Source organism: Struthio camelus, chromosome 14, assembly GCF_040807025.1.
Source record: "Struthio camelus isolate bStrCam1 chromosome 14, bStrCam1.hap1, whole genome shotgun sequence".
NCBI lineage: Eukaryota > Metazoa > Chordata > Aves > Struthioniformes > Struthionidae > Struthio > Struthio camelus.
This window is the reverse complement of record NC_090955.1, coordinates 1,319,650-1,338,406: the sequence shown is the minus strand read 5'-3', so window position 1 is coordinate 1,338,406 and position 18,757 is coordinate 1,319,650. Positions and strand designations below refer to the sequence as shown.

The 18,757-nt window shown below is 54.8% G+C and overlaps 1 protein-coding gene across 1 annotated transcript; it reads right to left on the bottom strand.

Moving 5' to 3' along the window:
- Positions 1-1,963: 1,963 nt before the first annotated feature.
- On the bottom strand, positions 1,964-17,912 carry LOC104148131 (ssu-2 homolog). Its single transcript, XM_068907118.1, has 12 exons — positions 17,823-17,912; positions 13,670-13,747; positions 13,367-13,457; positions 11,794-11,923; positions 11,237-11,297; positions 10,854-10,954; positions 10,228-10,290; positions 9,225-9,310; positions 7,588-7,680; positions 6,689-6,794; positions 4,864-4,971; positions 1,964-2,332 (listed from the first exon to the last, which is right to left on the bottom strand). The coding sequence occupies exons 4-12, from the start codon at positions 11,911-11,913 to the stop codon at positions 2,186-2,188; spliced, it is 885 nt and encodes a 294-aa protein (XP_068763219.1). The 5' UTR covers positions 11,914-11,923; positions 13,367-13,457; positions 13,670-13,747; positions 17,823-17,912; the 3' UTR covers positions 1,964-2,185.
- Positions 17,913-18,757: the final 845 nt, after the last annotated feature.

Genomic DNA, 18,757 nt, shown 5'->3' with positions numbered 1-18,757 from the left:
TCTCTGGGGCACACTGGCTCCTTGGCTATCCCTGGGGTGTACCAGCTCCTCGGCCATCCCCAGGCCATCCCGGCTCCTCAGCCATCCCCAGGCCATCCCGGCTCCTCGGCCATCCCCGGGCCATCCCGGCTCCTCAGCCATCCCCGGGGCATCCCGGCTCCTCGGCCATCCCCGGGGCATCCCGGCTCCTCGGCCATCCCCGGGCCATCCCGGCTCCTCGGCCATCCCCAGGGCATCCCGGCTCCTCGGCCATCCCCAGGGCATCCCGGCTCCTCGGCCATCCCCAGGCCATCCCGGCTCCTCGGCCATCCCCGGGCCGTCCCGGCTCCTCAGCCATCCCCAGGGCATCCCGGCTCCTCAGCCATCCCCGGGGCATCCCGGCTCCTCGGCCATCCCTGGGCCATCCCGGCTCCTCGGCCATCCCCAGGGCATCCCGTCTCCTCGGCCATCCCCAGGGCATCCCGGCTCCTCGGCCATCCCCGGGCCATCCCGGCTCCTCGGCCATCCCCAGGCCATCCCGGCTCCTCGGCCATCCCCAGGCCATCCCGGCTCCTCGGCCATCCCCGGGGCATCCCGGCTCCTCGGCCATCCCCGGGCCATCCCGGCTCCTCGGCCATCCCCAGGGCATCCCGGCTCCTCGGCCATCCCCGGGCCATCCCGGCTCCTCGGCCATCCCCGGGGCATCCCGGCTCCTCGGCCATCCCCGGGCCATCCCGGCTCCTCGGCCATCCCCAGGGCATCCCGGCTCCTCGGCCATCCCCGGGGCATCCCAGCTCCTCGGCCATCCCCGGGCCGTCCCGGCTCCTCAGCCATCCCCGGGCCATCCCGGCTCCTCGGCCATCCCCGGGGCATCCCGGCTCCTCGGCCATCCCCAGGGCATCCCGTCTCCTCGGCCATCCCCGGGGCATCCCGGCTCCTCGGCCATCCCCGGGCCATCCCGGCTCCTCGGCCATCCCCAGGGCATCCCGGCTCCTCGGCCATCCCCGGGCCATCCCGGCTCCTCGGCCATCCCCGGGACATCCCGGCTCCTCGGCCATCCCCAGGGCATCCCGGCTCCTCGGCCATCCCCGGGACATCCCGGCTCCTCGGCCATCCCCAGGGCATCCCGGCTCCTCGGCCATCCCCGGGACATCCCGGCTCCTCGGCCATCCCCGGGCCATCCCGGCTCCTCGGCCATCCCCGGGACATCCCGTCTCCTCGGCCATCCCCGGGGCATCCCGGCTCCTCGGCCATCCCCAGGGCATCCCGGCTCCTCGGCCATCCCCGGGGCATCCCGGCTCCTCGGCCATCCCCGGGCCGTCCCGGCTCCTCAGCCATCCCCGGGCCATCCCGGCTCCTCGGCCATCCCCGGGGCATCCCGGCTCCTCGGCCATCCCCAGGGCATCCCGTCTCCTCGGCCATCCCCGGGGCATCCCGGCTCCTCGGCCATCCCCGGGCCATCCCGGCTCCTCGGCCATCCCCAGGGCATCCCGGCTCCTCGGCCATCCCCGGGCCATCCCGGCTCCTCGGCCATCCCCGGGACATCCCGGCTCCTCGGCCATCCCCAGGGCATCCCGGCTCCTCGGCCATCCCCGGGACATCCCGGCTCCTCGGCCATCCCCAGGCCATCCCGGCTCCTCGGCCATCCCCGGGGCATCCCGGCTCCTCGGCCATCCCCGGGACATCCCGTCTCCTCGGCCATCCCCGGGACATCCCGGCTCCTCGGCCATCCCCGGGGCATCCCGGCTCCTCGGCCATCCCCGGGCCATCCCGGCTCCTCGGCCATCCCCAGGGCATCCCGGCTCCTCGGCCATCCCCGGGCCGTCCCAGAAAGGCTGCAAGAAAAGGGCCATCAGCCCAGCTCCTCCTCGCTCCCGCTTCCACCCTGGGCCAGACCGGCCCGGGGAGGAGCACACGCGGGCTGCCGGGGCGGGATGCCGAGCGCCGCGCGGGTACCGCTGGCGCCGAAACCGACTCCGTTACTGCTGGGCTCTGCAATTTAATAGCTTTGGAAATATAGTGCTACAGATGGCCGAGGAACTTGGGGGGAAAAGGAAGAATAGCGCTAAACGAAAGGGGGGAAGACAGGGCCCCGTCCCGAAGCGCACAGCTGGCCGGCAGAGGCGGTGGTCCGCACCGGTGGCTGCCGCGGGGAAGGAGAGCGGCCCCGGGAGGCGCTCGCCGCGAGGCCGGGCCGGGGCCCCGCTCAGGCGATGCTGCAGCGGCAGCAGCACCGCTGCGGGTAGTCCCGCGCGTACACCTCGTTTTCCAGGCCGTAGACGTAGTAGAGGCGAGGCTGCCCCGCGTGCTCGTAGCGGACTTCGGTGATGGGGATGAGCTCGACGGTCTGGCGCTGGGCAGAGACGGCGCAACGACAGGCTCAAAGTTAGCGAGCAGACGTCGCGCCTCGTTTCACACCAACACACGCAGAAAGGATTAAAAAAACAAAAAACAAACCCCAAAAACGAAACCAAACAGCACCTCCCCAAGGTTTTAGCGTCTCAGGTCTGCGACCGCTGCTGCCTACTGAAAGGGGCGAAGGAAAGCGCTGGAGAAGGGTGAGCCCAGCGCGGGAGCCCCCAAACACCTCTACTGCGTTTCCGACTCTTTGAGCTAAACCCTTAAATCCGTTCAGTCCCGGTTTCCAGGCGGGCTGTGGCAGGGGCCGCGTGACGCCCAGGTCTGCGCGTGACCGCGGCTCGCCCGGCACAGGGAGGGCTTCGCCGCGGTGGCCGAGCAGCAGCTCCACGGCCACGGGGCACGATGCCGGTACAAAAGCAGTCGAGCGACTGCAACGAGGCCTTAGGTTCCTCGGCGGCAGGAGCCCTTGCCGGGCGCCTGCAGAAGCCGCGGCAGGTCTCGCTGCCTGCAGCGGGGAGGCAGCCGCCTCCATCCCCACTTAGCCGGTAATTATTTCCCGCGGAAGACAAGCACCGTATCAGGTCTGCTGCGATGCGCTCTGCTGCTTCCTCCTTGGAGGCCCCCGCTTCGCCCGCGTCTTTTCTGTGCCACATGAGTTTAGCAGTTCTCGCCTATCCCTAACACGAACCAAACGCAAGTTTTGGGGAATTTTTTTCGTTCCTGATCACACAGGACCGCCGCCAGCACGAACACGACGACGTGCTCAGCCTAACGCGCCCGCGTGGAGGCTTGCTTCGCAAAATCTACAAGGCAAGCGACTGGCCGCGGCAGCAAGGAGACCTCCAACTCCAGCTCCTTCCCCGCAACGCAGCAGCAACATCCCTCCGTCCGCAGCTGGCTGTGACCCCCCTCGGCCCCCAGCCGGCAGCGTCGGCTGCGGGACGCCCGAGCCCCTTCCCCTTCCCCTCGGCCAGGGCCGTGTCCCGGCCCGGCCCGCGTCCCCGGGCTCCCCCGGGCGGGCGCCCCAGCGCCGCGCGTTGCCCTCCTGCACCTTCGCCAGGCTCCGTTGCGTGAGCTCGTGGCCAAGAGTTGGTGCGTCTCCCGAGCAGCGGCTCGGACATCTCTGCGATGGGCTTGGAAACCCTTCTTCGCTCCCCTGGGTGAAACATCTCGAGGCCCCCTGAAGAAAGCAGCCCCTAAATCGCACTGATAGGAAGCCGGGCAGGCTGAAGCCTGGGCAGCGTTTCAGCGGGCTGTCAAGCAGCTGCTCGGGCCCCACCACTGCACTGCTGGCGTGGGCGCTGGCAGCGCTTGTCCCTGCCGCCGCGGGGCCTCTGGCCCCAGCCGCCACAAGTCGCTGCCATCTGGCGCCGAGGGAGGCGAGGGCAGCCTGTCGCTCCCCTTCCAGATTCGGTTTTTTAGCGAAGGGCCAAGCGGAGGAGAACGCACTGGGAGATACGGGAGGTTATTGAGCAAAAATCCTCCGCTCTCACGAGGTAATGATGTTCAGATGGCCATCCTCGTCCTAATTTCTTGTTGCAATTACGCACAAAGTCGTGGTTTCAAGCAAAGCTCAATGAAGCCGGCAAAATCTGCCAGGCTATAGCCACCCTAAGCCAAGAAGATATTTATGGGCCTGATATTTACTTCCGACATATGGCCAACTTCATAAGAAACTAGGACTGAAGCAGCCAAGCAAATAAGCTAGAAGAGTATTTTCTTTCTCCAAAAGCTGTTGATTATTAAGCAGAAGAACTTTAGCCAGCAACAAGTGGAATGGATGAAAAACTAAATGGTGCGGAAAGCGCCGAGATCTAAGTAAACAACACATGGTGTTAGGGATTTGGCATTGCAGGAGATTTTCAGCACCTGCTTTGCCATACGACTACAGGGTGCTTTGGAGGGTGTGTATCAATCTAGTGAACAAACTGCTTTTGCTGCTGAGAAGTGGAAATCATAGCCTGGAATTAAGTTGGAAGACAGGAATTTGCCAAAGAGCTGGCTTTGAAACACCCCATGGAAAGTCAAATAGTCTCCTTTTAAGTTTAATTTGGTCTTTGAATTTACTTGCATTTTTAATGTGAAACCTTATCTTTCCTGTGGGTAAAAAGACAGTATGGTCTAGCTAAACTTTTGCATTTGTAATGACTTTTCTAATAGGAACAACAGCGATTACCGTATTCTAGCCAGAACCAGACCCAACGGCATCCTAGCGTTTATTCAAAATTAACTCCTCAGCTCCTTTTCAACTCCTTTGAAAAGGTGAAAGGAACAGTAATAACCACAGTCTCCTTCATAGTTCAATCCTTTCCTGAAAAATGATTTCCCTGGTATTTCACTGAAGAATTTATCTTTTGTATGCTAAAAATCACCTCTAAATAATTAACAAAGTTGGTAATTAATCTCAACATCTTATTGTGCCTAATCGAGCTCACTAATCAGCCATAATTAGCTTAACCAGTAAATTATCAGGGCCAGAGCCTGTGGGCACTTTCCCGTGGGTCTCGCCCCGGCTCCCTTTACCTGCTGCAGAATGCGGGAGGACGCGGCGGACGTGGCGTTGTGCTCGGCGATGGCTCGCTGCGAGGCCAGGGAGATCGCCGGCTCAGGAAAGTCAGTGATGGGGTACACCTGAAACAAACAGATCTGACCATATTAAAAAAAGACCCTGTTCATCTGGCAGAAATATATTCATTTCACCTCTTATCAAATATACAAGGAAGGACCTGGGCTCATAACGGAAAAAATGCAGATTAAGTACTAAGACCAAAGCCCCAAAGACATGCCCATCCCAGCATGGTATCACGGTCAGAAAGATGCAGGAGTGCCCAAAACAGGGACCAGGCTAACACTCTTCTCGTGGAGCAGGGCAGCCGCTGGAAGACGCTGCTGTCCTCCAGCCGACAGCCTTGCACTAAAGCAGGCCACTGGGTGCCTCTGTAGAAAGAGTGTCCCAAGGGGACTTGCACGCACCTTGTTCCAAGAGCACAGCACTGTTAAACTTGAAAGGTTTTGGGCAAAGCCCCTCTGTTTTCCCCAGCATGTGGACAATTTACAGAAGACATTTTGGGCTTGCGGGCAAAACCTGTCAGAATCAGTCATGAGTGGTAGCCATTTATGCTAAGGTCCCACTGATTTCAGTGCCCAGAGGACTTGGGATCTGAAACATTTGTTGAGGAGTAACTCAGATACTAAAGCGTCGCATAAATCCCAGCGCAGTTCTGCAACACCAGTTGCAAAATCCTTACTAGCGAGGCATGGCCCTGAGCAACAGCTCTGTGGGGAGCAGGGCCCTTTGGTCCGTGCTTGCGTGGTGCCTAGCTCAGAGCCTCAGTACATGACTAAAGTTTCTACAGGCTGCTGAAAAACGACAAATAAATAAGGAAAAGGCACAGTTAAATCCTCACTCATTTCCACTCACATAAACAAAAAAATCAGACTGAGAACTGCACAAATATGGAAGTGTCTCTAAGAGGAAGAAATGCTGTATTTCAGTCACTTTCAGGCTGGTTCCCACATGCTTTTGGTGGTGTAAGGAGAAGATTCTCCCTGGAAGTCCTGAATTTAGAGGAGTGAAAGAGAGCAAATGCCAAGCACTTGATTAACATTTTGCTTGAAGGGCTCTGTGACTTTTGATCCCTGCAATAACCCAGACAGAGCAGCCGCTGCCCTCAGCAGCTCCCGGGGGCTGAATCCCAGGCCCAAAATGGGCTGGACAAGTCCTCATCAGTAGGATGAGCTTCCCAAGAGGCTCCGAGGGGGAAGGGGTTGTGTCTGCGGGACGATACGGCGCCAGCGCTCCAGGCTCTCATCTGGGCAGTCCGCAAAGCCACGGCCTTCTCCTGGGAAAGCTGTCCAGGGGCCATCAGTGTGAAAAGTGCAAGAGGCAAAATGAATCAACAAGTCAAAATTTCTCCATGGAAACTGAGTGTGTTCTGCATTGTACAGGGCCAGTGGTCTAAAACCTTTCTGTTATTTTGTCCTTGGTGCTGTATTGTCCGATACTGAAGGGTACCTTCAGGTGGCAATATTCTGTTATTAAAGCATCTCTGCTCCAGCCTCTGCGCCCCCTCATCAAAACACCTGCAGGGAGAAGGGGAATCACGGCCTCCCAGGGGCTACTGATGGGAGAAGATATATATTTGCTGGATTTCATGATCCAGTTTCTCCTTAAGCTTCCCCTGAGCATGGAAACAGAAAAAGCTGTATTCCCATGAACGGGAGCTCAGCAGCTCTGCTGCAAGCGAGGCCGGCGGTTACCATGTCAAAAGCAGAATCTGGGCGTGATGACAGGCAGCGGTGCAGGTGGCAGCCATGCTACGAGTCCAGGGAGGACGCTCACGCTCACCTGAACGTTTTCATCCCTGAACACGGTCTCCCCGTTGACTTTACTGAGCAGCTCTCCTGGAAAGTCCAGCTGATGCTCAGAAACAAATTCAAAGACATTGTTCTTCCTGTAAGGGAGGGGAAAACAAATGCTCAGCGGTTGTTTCTAAGACACCAAACTATCTACCAAACTGTGCCTAAATGCCTGAGTAGTGCTTGAGTGCTCCCTGATTTCTGAGGACCATAATAAGGTCTTCCTAACCTTTGTGCTCTCCTGCATTTGTTTCTTAATAAACTTGGATATTCAACAACCGTGGATGATTCTAGCATGAATAATCCAGAAATTAGATCTGCATGGTGATCAGCTTTGAGAATAGCTTCTAGACCTATTAGCTCTACTGCAGGAGAGATCGTACTTTCTCATTTTAAAGGCACAGATCCTACTGCAATTAGCCATTTTTCCCTATTCCTTGTAAGATAAAGGCATGGTTAGTAGCTGATGAGGGGCTCAAAAGGAAGCTGAATGCCTCGTCTCACAGAGCCACGCGTGTCTAGAGAGCAGTGGGGGCCGTGGTGCCACCGCAGCGCCCACGGGGCTGTTGGTGCTGAGGTCCTTCGTAGGGGGCGATGGACACGGGATGTCCGGGTGTGACCTGCTCGCCACTTGGTGCTGGCTGGATCTGTGACGCCTTCCTTAGTGGTGGCTTCTGCCTCCCAGCAGTGCGATGAGCACGTCTGGGGCAATTCCCAAGTGCAAGGTCACTATGAGGATGGACAGATTCTGGATTTTGAAAAGGGAAGGTCTTCAGAAAGGCTAACGGAAGGCATTTTGTCAAAAGGTGGGAGAGCACTTAGGATGTAACCATCAGGGCAGGTAAGGAATAAAAGTAACAGCTATGAACTCCTACCTGTGCTACTCACCAGGTTATCACCAGCTGTTTGAAATGTTGGAGCTTTTTCTCTCCCTGACACATCGTACAGGTCTTGCTGCCCTGGCCAGAACAGGTACTACACCTTTTGAGGCAACGATAAAGGTTTTAAACAGTATCTATCTAAGCTGTCCTTCTTCAGAGGCCTGAAGAGCCGAAGATGATTTTAAGACCATTACTTTAGCTCGGCTGCGTCAGCTGCTGAAGGAGTTAATAATACTGCATGCACGGCGCGTAACGTCTTCCCTGGGTCTATGACTCAAGGGATACGGCATATTGGTTGGGAAAAACAAATGACTAATGCCAGCTTCAAATCCACTTGTAAGTGTGGAATTAGTCAAAGAATGTATTTGTACATCTAATCAGGGATAATCACAATTTCCCTACACCGCGGTGTCACTTTGAAGACACCACTCCCTGTGCTCCTAGCAGATGCAGGAGGCATACGCTTGTACACGGAGCACTTCGACTGCTTCCGCGCAGCCCAGATTAGCAGCAGTTAACAACTGATTCATTAAGGCTCTTCAAGCCATCGTTAGCCCCAGTGGATTCAGGCTTTAAAATGACTGCCAAGATTATGCACGATACCACCTCTATTATTTTAAACTTAATGGAGCCACATAAACAACATACTTTTAGACCAGTGCCCCTTTTTTTTGGTCACTTAAAGATCATTTAAAGCCTATTAGCGTTCATGTTTGGAAAAACAATGGGGTGGTAGTTCTCCAGGGCGCACCAGCCCCGAAACCCGCCTAACCCCGGGCAACGCGCTGCCGGCAGAGCAGCCCGCCAGCACCGACGCGGCGGTTTCTGCTGGCGTCGCCGGGCCTTGGAGAAGTCTCGCGAGCGCCCGCTCCCCTCCTCCGCCCGCTTGCCGTGCCCCAGGCCAGGCTGCGCCTAGCAAAACCCGCGGGCAGCGGTTCGGCTCGAGCCTCGAGAGAGTCGGCGCCGTCTTTCTGCCTCCGCTCCCCAAGTTGTGAGAAGCTCTGCTCTCGTTTAAAAAAACCCAGAGCTTCTCCAGTTTCCAAGAAAAGCTGGGGAATGTGATGGCCTTGTAACAGAAAGGTAAAAAGAGTAGGGAAAAAAAGAGTGCACCCCCCCCCCCAAAATCTTCCAAAGGCTCAATGTACCTCGTGAGTTTTGGGGTACCAGCTGGGTTTCTGAATGCTGAAAGCGGGACATACAATGTGAACAATAGGTTTTAAAACCGAAGATCATTTCGAATTCAGAGGGAGAAGAAACGCTATTTCTAACCAGTTTTCCTGGAGAACAAAGCCGTTGCCGTATCGCTTTCTCTTTCAGGTGACCTTCACGGTAGCAAGACAAAACAAGCGTGCAGGCCTGTGAGGCATGCCCCTGCTGTGGCCCGTCTGCCTGCCAGCAGACAGCGCGCACCGCTGAGGCCTTTGGGGCTGAACCTACCCGGTTAAGGCCTCTTTCTCCCCGCTATCAACTTTCTAGTATTGTCCCCCCGAGCACTGCCAGAGCCTCACCTGAAGACCTCCACTGAAGCCAACTTGCACGACTGTTTTCAACTAATCATATCTTTAGTGTACAAACGCAGAAAAGGGAAAGAAATAGCATCTAAAGAGAGCCCGAAAGAAGAAAAAGCAGAGGAGCCCACCATACCTTTTGCGACCTGTACCTGAACAAAGCTGGCATCTCTTTTGCTGCTTTAGCCTCCGCCGAGATCCCTTGCACGTTACGCACCGCGTCTGCAAATGCACCGATGCATTAAAATAGGTTGCGACTGCTAGAGTGACAAGGTGTCAGGTTTATAAACCACAAGTTTTTATGCACGTAATCGGAGTGTTTGCTAATGCAGCCTTGCGGAGAACGGCGTTATGCCAAGTAGGTACACTGCAAATGAGCATATGAAATAGCTCACAGGTTGTAACTCTGGATTAATTAGGTGTTTTGGTCAAATTCACTACTGATATAAATCAGACGCATTCTGAGGTGAAAGGCCTTTTACCTTAGACGTACACATTTTTCTGCTTTTATTAATTCATGTAGTTAGTATATTTTCATTTAAAGTATTTGTGTTTGATCAGGTTAACTTTAATTAAGTAGCAGTCTTAATCTTGTCTGCAATGGCAAACACATCTTTTGGCAGCTTCTGGGGTTATCTGTGCAGAAGAACAGGTCCAAAGCAGGAGGCCAGACCTGCAGCTGCGCTTGCACCCCTGGGCTAAGGCTGCTCTTCCCTCCCCAAGGCCTGAACGCAGAGCCGAGCAGCTGAAAGACAGCAAGCAGTGTCCCCTCTTGTACGGCTAAGATTCGTTTCAGTAGTGCAGAAGCAAATGCTCCTTTTCCTCCTCTCATGGTAACATGCAGGTTAGCGGTCAAAAACGGGGTGAGCTGCTGTAGCTCTCTGCTAATCAGGCAGGATTTCACTATCTCCGCCTGGAGACCCTGGAAACATCAGCTGGAGTGTGGGCTGAACGAGATGTACGTGCAGGGTTTGCCGTGTCGACTTTGGAATTAAGCAGCATTTTCTCTCAAGCTTCCAACCCTCATAAGAAGTGCGGGGAGGCGACAGAACGTGCTGCAGTTCTGCAGCTGAAACCCAAACGAAGAAGGAGCAGCAAAAGCGGAGACCGCCTGGCACAACGTTTCCACAGCGCCTTACCCGGCCCGCGCCGTGGCACACGCTGCATTTGGATCGGCCGTGCCCGTGGCACCTGTGGCAGTCCTGAAACCAGAAAAGGGTTCGTTTGCAGCGGTCCCGCTAGCACACGCCGTGTGCGCGCGCGCCCCGACGGCCTCGAAGCTCCGGCATCCCACCCCCGTCCGGACGCGACAGCATCCGACCCCGCGACGCTGCGCTATAAGACCATTCAAGGCATCATAAATCGTCAGTATTGAACAGAAGCAAATGTCTATCTAGTGCTGCCGATAGAAAGTAGTTCTTTTCCTTTACTCAGAATTTCGCTTAAAAAGTAAAGTAAATTGCCCCGCTGTAGTGCTTGTCAAAGGCCCAACGGGGCTGGTCGTGCAAGCACACGTTCTGCTAAGGCCGGCCGAGAGAAAAAGAGAAGAAAAAAGGAAGTCGTCCAGTCTCGTTTCCTGAAAATGCGGAAGCAAAATTTCTCCTCAAACTTTTGCAGAACAAAACACCGGGGGGAAAAGGCGTTCTGACTGTTTGCCCAGGGACTGAGCGAAGGGAAGCGAGATGGGCTTCCTTCTCGAGGGGACCCGGCGGCTCCGCGCAGCCCCCAGCCCAGCGCCCAGCCCCAACCCTCCGCCCTCCGCTACCTTGACCCGGCAGGAGTGGGGCACCCGCACCCTCCTGGTGCCCTCCCGGAACATGGCGGGCGGCGCGGACGCTCCCCTCGGCCGCCCCGCGGCCCCCGGCTCTGCAAGAGGAGGAGAAGACCTCTGACGCGTGCTGAAGAAGAGGAGCGAAGCCTTCCGCTGGCCACGGCCCGCGACGAAACGCTGGAGGACGAAGCGAGCCCGCGGGGGGACGCGTCTCGCCCCCGCGGCCCAAGCGGTTGGGCTACAGCTGGTGCAAGTCCAACCAGGCACGAGCCGTTGCCACCAGCCGGGGCGGTCCTGCTCAGCCACCCGGCGCGCGGGCCAGCGCTGCCCCCCGCGCCCCCCCGCGCCGTCCGACGGGCCACGCGGCGGCCACTCACTCGGCAAGGGTTCGAACGCCCATTCGCTCAGCCGAGATTCACGGAAAGTCTCCAGCCGATACTAGGAGAGAAGCAGCGTGCAGTGGCTCAGCGCGCGGCCCGGCCGGCGTTCGCGCTCAGCCGCCGCTCGCTCACAGCAGCTCCCGGCAGCACTCGCAGGGTCTTCCGTCTCCGAGTGCTGCTTCCTTGAGAAAAAGGGGTTGGCGGTTTGACAGCAAAAGTGTGTTTGGAGAGCCCTGCGGCTCACTTGTTCAGGGACCACCCAGCCGACACCAAACCCCTGAGAGCGCTCTGGATGAGCTCAGCAGTGGACAAGCGCCCGTGAGAAGGGGTATTAGCCCCGAAGTTTTGCCAAGGTGATGTTTTACTATACGGGAAGACGGACTTTTCCGTTATAAAAGCTCATAGTTAACTCTCAGGTAGACTCCCCGTAGGAAGCACGTGGACGACCCCATCTAAAGCAGGACAAAAGCCATTTCTTCATGGCCCAGTGTCGCCATGCGACTGGAAATAATTGTACCGGTTGCTTGAGAGACGGCAGACGTGGGTATACTCACCCGATATATGGCCAGCTGCCTCAGCTCTTGGATGACCAGCTCTCCCGCAGCTCTATTCCCGTAGCAGCATTTGGAGTTAACGAACTGGAGCAGGGCTGTCCTGGCCGCCTCCTCCGTCATCAGCGGGAGGCTGGGAGTTGACAGAAACACAACAGATTTTCAGCTCCTAACTCTTTTTCAAGAATTAGCTAGAAACATTCAATATGTTTAACTTGCTGCAAAAAAAAAAAAAAAAGAAAAGGAAGTGGAAAAGAAGGAAAAGAAGCTCGTTGGGGAGCACCCGCATCTTTTGCACTAATCACTGCCAGCATCATTTGTTATTATAGAAGAAGGAAAGAGACTGGCAACCTTAAAAACATCTCCGTGCAATATCAGGAAGATCATTATTGAAGAGCGGCCTACAACAAACCCGCCGGTGGGTGAACGCTCCCTTGCAGCAGGCGGGATGAAGGAAAGCCGCTTCAAAAGATTAGTGTGCAAAGTCACGGTTCTTGGCACGCTGCAAATCCGCAGCTTCTCTGTCATCTCACACGAGTAGAAATCTTGCAAAAAGAAAAAAGTGACCCTAAAAGCTGGTTCTCAAAAACCCTCCCGGCTTCCTTTGCCGGCGGGACAAAAGCTGCGCCGGTTCCCCGGGGCAGAGCCGGCTCCCGACCGCCTCGCTGCAACCCTCTGTCCTTCGCGGGGTTTGTTTGTTTTTTTTTTTTTCCATCTCTCCGGTTTAAAACACCTTTGGAGAGGTGCATTAAGAGCGATCACGGCAGCGTTTGCTCTGCGGGACGCTGGGCAGCTCCCTCCGTCCGGGGCAGCAGCTCCCGGGGGCAGAGCAGGCTGCGCGCTTCCACGCGGCCCCAGGCAACGCTCCCGCCGGCCCTCTGACAGCCCAAATTAAGAAAGCCCTTGCCAATAAAAGACGAAAGGCAACACCACGGGTCCTGCGATGCCCCAGGGCACGAGTGAGCGTTAGCGGCCGCCCGGGCAGCTGGCGGCGCGACAGACCCCCCCCGCGGGCTCCGGGCTCAGCGACCGCGCCGGCGGCAGCATCCGCGGCACCTCCGTCACACGCGGGGGGCTAATAAATTATCCCCACGTCCAATGCTGTCCAGAGGAAATCTACAACATATCTGCTCCTAACAAATAGCAAACCTGAGCCTTTAGATTCCTTTTTTTTTCTTTTTGGGTCAGACGTTTGTCTTTCTAATGAGCATTTAGCAGGCATCAATCAGATTCGAAACTCCTATGTTTGTTCATTCAGTTTTCTGTCATTTGTGATATTTCTGGGCAGGTCACCATGTCCCACAATCATTTTTCCCCCCTCCCATTTGAAAAACTCAGCGCCATTGGAGACCCAGTGCGAAGCCTTGGGCAGAAGCAGAAGCCCAGTGGGACCGGCCCCCCCGCCCCCGGCTGCGGCACGGCACTGCTGTCGGCAACGGCCTTTTTTTGGTGTGTGCAAAAGCAAATTTTTCTTCTCCCCCCTGAAGTTCAAGGTGGAAATCAGGAGAGAAACAAAGATGACGAGCAACACACGAGGCTCCACGGCAGAGCCGCTTTCCCGCGCTTCGCCGCTCACCTTCGCTGGGCCACCAGGGTCCCACCGCCGCGCTCAGCTGGCCGTCGCGGCGCGTCCCCGGCGGGTGGCAGCGGCGGCAGCGGCTCTCCTCCTGGGCCAAAGGACAACAGAGGAGCTCAGGCCGGACTCGACCCCGAGGCAGATCTTGCTCGCAAGGCGGACAGGCGGAGGGCAGCGGGCGCGCACAGCGGAGGGCTGCACGGGACCGGCCGCCTTGCACGGCTGGGCGGTTTGCATAGCAAGGAAGCAAGTCGCACGCATGCAAACCGCCGCAACGACGAGAAGCCGCTGCCGTACAGATACCTCTGCCTGGGACACTCCATTCCCAGTCATCCGGAGGCGCCTGGGGACGCCCAGGCTCCGAGTCCAGGTCCAGGGTGCCTGCAGCACATAGAAACGACAGCGCGTGGGCGTTATTGAGGAGCCAGCGGGGGCCAAAAACCTGCAGCAGCCCAGTAGGCAGGAGCCGGCCAACGGCGTGCTGTCGTTTCCCTCTACCTTGCCTTCCACCGGCTCAGTCCCCAGGCTGAAACGGAGCAATCCTGGCACCCTGCGTGGATGGCAACACGCCGCGTCCTCGGCTCCCTCCGTGCCCCGTGTCTCCAGGCGTTGCACACCCTCGAGGCCAGGAGCGCGGAGGGGAACCGGCACGTCAGAGCGCGGCGCCTTCCCTCCCGCGGAGCCCGCGAGAGCACACCTCCGCCCGTGGTGGGACGGCCAAGCCTGCGCCAAGCCTGCGCCAGGCCTGCGCGCGCAGGAAGACGGCCTCAGGAATTTTCCAAAGATCTCGATGTGCTGTTTGGTAAGCAGACAAGGAGGTATAGCTGAAGAGCTCAAAACTACCCACATTTTTATGTCCGGGACCCACCAAACATGTAAGAATTGAGTATCAGAATCTCTTAGCTGTCCTTGAAATATCGATCTTTATTTTGAACAGTAATGACTCTCCGGTCATTAAGCAACTGCCTTTTCTTTCTTTTCCTTAGGTAGCATGCTAAAAATAACTGGTTGTAACAATTGATGCTCCTGATTCCTACTAAAGAAACAATCCCTTGTATTAAGACGCCTTTTATCCAGTGACCTTTCACATCACAGTAGCTGATTACAAAAATTCAGTCTGTAAAAGAAACGAACACATGGAAGAGCCAGGAAATGCCAGGCTAGTAACAATGCACCCTCCCAACCGCACCAAGCAGGGCTGAGGGCCCTCATCCATCACTTTGATTTACTGGACTTCTCTTCTGAGACCATTCTCCATTCTTCCAGGAGGCTAAATTAATCTCTCCATTATTTCTTTTCCTATGAAAATAAGCAGCCATATGCTTCATTTGAAGTGGCACGTTCCTCATGCAGAAGACAAGGCTGCCCTTGTGCTGAAGGAGCAAAGAGTTCAACGCAACGCTGAGTGACAAGCACTACAGAGGGCCGCCTTGGAAAAAAAAATAAATCAGTGAAATACCTTTGGTGTGGCTATTTTGTTCATGGCTTGAGCAAATATAGGAATGCCTTCCTAAAGGGATGGGTAGAGTATCTCAAACAACTGTGGATTCACTAGGCAACTAGTTCGCAGACCGTAAGAGCCTGTTGTGGCTCCAGAGTAATGACAAAGCTCCAGCTCGCTCTTCCACGCCGCAATGTGGGAAAGGTGCTGGATAAACACCTTCAGCGACCGGCCGTGTGGGCGCTGCAGGGAAGCTGCCGACTTGGGGTCGGGGCGCTGGGCTCCGGCTGGTGCCCCCAGCGTGGAGGTGCCCAGCTCGCGGCCCGGCGATGAGCGCGGCCGCGTTGCAGGGAGGACATGGGACCCCTGAGGGCCTCGCTGTGCTCATCTTTAGCTCAGACTTTGACTTGTAAATTTTAGACCCCTGAGTTAAGCTAGATAACACCCCGAAAGCCTGCGGAGAGTCAGGGCCCACCCGATGGCCACGGGAACCAAACTGCCTCAAAATCTGTCTCTGAACCTGGCCACCACCTGGCCGTGCCAGCTGGCAAGAGAGGGGCTGAGATTCACTCCCGAGTCCCTGAGAAATCAGCCGGGCTAAGACAGGCAGGCTATGGAGTAAGGCATGGCAGGGTGGCATGGCCACATGCATTTGTCTACTAAGGAAGAAAAGGAAATAGGGGTAGCACTGAAAATGCTGAGAATTCCTCATTCAGAAAACGCAGCTTTTGCAAACCTTTAATTATTGAAGGGACTTGGCACGCTTTTAATGAAGGCTCCCTTTTCTCCAGTTCATCGAGACCTGCCCTGCGCTGTGAAGGTAGGCAAGTGCCATCCGCAACATGCACGTGGGAAGAGGACTGAGAGGAGGATGGGTGGTTTTCCTAGGTTTATTGAAGGAAATATTCTAGAAGCTTGAACTCCCAGGTTCCTATTTTAACTATTATATCACACAAAAAAATGAAATTCTTTTAGTTCTAAATTGAACTAGATTTCTATCTGCACAGGCAAGAGAACCTGAACACATATTTCTAACGTGCACAGGTTAAACAATAATCTTTTTTCAACAAAAAATGGAGTTGAGAGCATGAGTCCCCAATTCCAGTTCAGTGGAAATGGTTTAAATGACCAGGTTATAAATATCCCAAATTTGGGGCAATTAGATCAACACCACACTTGTTGCTATGGCGATGCTGGAAATCACAATAGTGCATAAACATAGCTCCGTTTTAAAATAACAATGAGTCTGAGATGCACTTTGACCAAGGCCAGGAAATTCGGAGCTTAGGCTGTTACTCATCAGATATTTCAGGTTTTGCTCTGTGCAACAGGGAACCCATCCTAGATCTACAAAAGTAACTGGCAAAGTTCCCGCGGGGCAGAGCTGCGCAGGAGCTCAGCCTAGGGCCCATGAAGCTCCCTTTGACAGTCCCGCACTGACCCCGTGGCAAAGTGTGATATCACTTTTGGTTAAAAGTCAGGTTAAAAGAGGCAAACAGGGCAATTTTTGTTGGTGGTGGAACTAAGACTAACCTTTTGGAGGCACTACCGCAGGCTGCTGTGCGCTTGCGTGTCCTGCACAGGGCACCAACAGCGTTGAGCTTTTTCTGTGAAAGGCTTCCCCATTCTCCAATGACTCCAGAAATCGGCCACGTTTCCCTCCCTTCTCAGTGACATGGCACAGCGGAGCTCTTTCTGCCAGCGTGACCGAGCAGTGGTAACGCTGGCGTGAGGGCTGTGAGCCAGGCAGAGGCTTGAATGGGGTAGACCTCCGTTCACTTTCCTGAGGTGTCCAGGATCCCTATGGCACAGCTGTTTCTAACATTTGCGTTCCTCAGGAGTCCAAAGTTGGGCTTTTACAACGGGTCAGACCCTACAGTCACGTGCAAGGCAGACCCTCCTGCTCAGCATGACCAGTTGAAAGATGCCCACCTCTTTGGCTGCAGTGCTGGGCGAGAAGCGCCCGTGGGGAACGCCTGCCAGCCACGGCCCCGTGCAGTGTGGGGTGCGACTGCCCACTGGCTTTGAACCTGAAGGAAGGGAGGTTGTATGAGCTTCTGTAAGACCCCTGTGGTGAGCCCGGCTGAGCTCCTCCTCGTGCAAGGATGAGAGCCCATGTTTCCTCCTCCAGGGCCGGCCCCTAGCCAAAAGTTCTGGAGAGCCTCTATCCTTGGCGAAATCGAGCCGATAACATGCTGGTTTTTGTCACCATGTATGACCTTGCCTAGTCCGTGACAACTTGGCTGGCAGAGCTGGCATTCAGCCGTCCACGCAGTGCCCTCAGCACAGCAACCAGCAACTTCTTTTCTTCATTTGATTAAACAACCACTTCCTGCAGTATCATTATTTCTTCTAAACCTAATCAAGGCTTTTATCATTCGTAAATTAAGGAACCTCAGAACTCAATTACTTCTCAGCAGTATCAGTGACAGCAATATTTCACATAATTAGCATTTCTTCATGCATCATATTAATGTCTAACGGAAAAGATATACCCAAAGGCATAAGATCAAAGACCTGTTATGATGATAGGTATTTTGATTAATAGTATTTTGATTTTATTAAAAGATAACAAACCCCAGGTTAATCGCTAACCCATGTCATGCAATTTGTATTGGACTCCAAGAATCCTACCTTAGAGACAGATTTGTGAAGCATCCTAGGAGCAGTGGTTCAGACTTAAGGTTAAGTTAACACTGTTAAGGATTAAGTACCTGCTGCAGTGCCAACAGTGGACTTTGCACCAAACTTAACCGTGTGTCAGTCTCTTTAGCCCCACAGACATGGATGGCATAAAGCATGTGCTGGCGCTTTCAAATCCTCTTGCAAACACTGACTGGAAGCATGCACATACTAACATTTGATAAAGGAGGGTTCATTCAGTTCTGCAAACAGTTTTTTAACATATAACTTGAAAACTCAGTTTATGAACGCATTAGTCAAGAAGTGCAATTGATTAAAATCAGAGAAACTTGTTGGCATGGCATGCAATATATTTCTTTTAGTTTTACTTACTGTCTGCTCTTGTTGCTTGTTCTGTTTTTCAAAGGGTAGGAGCAAAGATGACCTTGTCCCAGCAGTCCCATGGATTACATTGTTTTCTGCAAATTCTGTGTTCACAGAAATGAAGCCCAGCCCCCTGGAGCCACTCCCCTCCAACAAACAATGCAGATGTTGGGAATTAATGAATTAACGTCAAAGCTGGAAGAAGCAGAAGTGTGTCGGGAAAGAAAGGGTGAAACCACCCACACATACCACATTGGCTTCCCAAAGGGAAAGCCACTGGAGAGGAAGCCATTCAGAAACCATGCACATGGGACCAGATTATAGCTAGAGTGGTGTAAAGACACCATAAGATCCTTCAGCCCCTTTCACAGTATGGTTTAAATCTAGTAACACAAAGCACGGGACCTATTCAGCATGGGCTTAGCTTGTGAGCGTGGGCTCCAGGTGCCGCTCCAACTGCTGAGAGGGAATTTCACGTGCACTGACCACAAAACGGGTGCCTCACGCTGGGGGACATCTCATGAACTTCCACCTAGTTAAAGCTCTTGGGGTGAGTTGTTTTCCAATATCTATTACAGTTATTAAATGAGTGCTACCTTGAGAGCAGAGATTACCAAAGACTTAAGCAATGCTCCATTCTCTGCCTTTTCTTTTGCCTCCGTGTGCGTGTTTGTGTGTGTGTGTGTGTGTTACTTCTGCAGAGCCCCAGGAAATAGCTGTACAAATGAGCTAATGACTACATGGTGGCCCAGCTAGTCTCAGCTTTCCTAACTTCCTCTCGGGTATCTTCATATTAGCACTCTTTTTTTTCTTTTCAGCAGCATGCTTCTTCAATACCCTTTTGTACTTCAGCCTTCATCCAGAAAACCAAAGCGTGCTGCATCGTGCTCAGGAGCATTTCTCTGTTACGCAGCATTTTCCCTAAAGCATCTGCCATCCTGCGA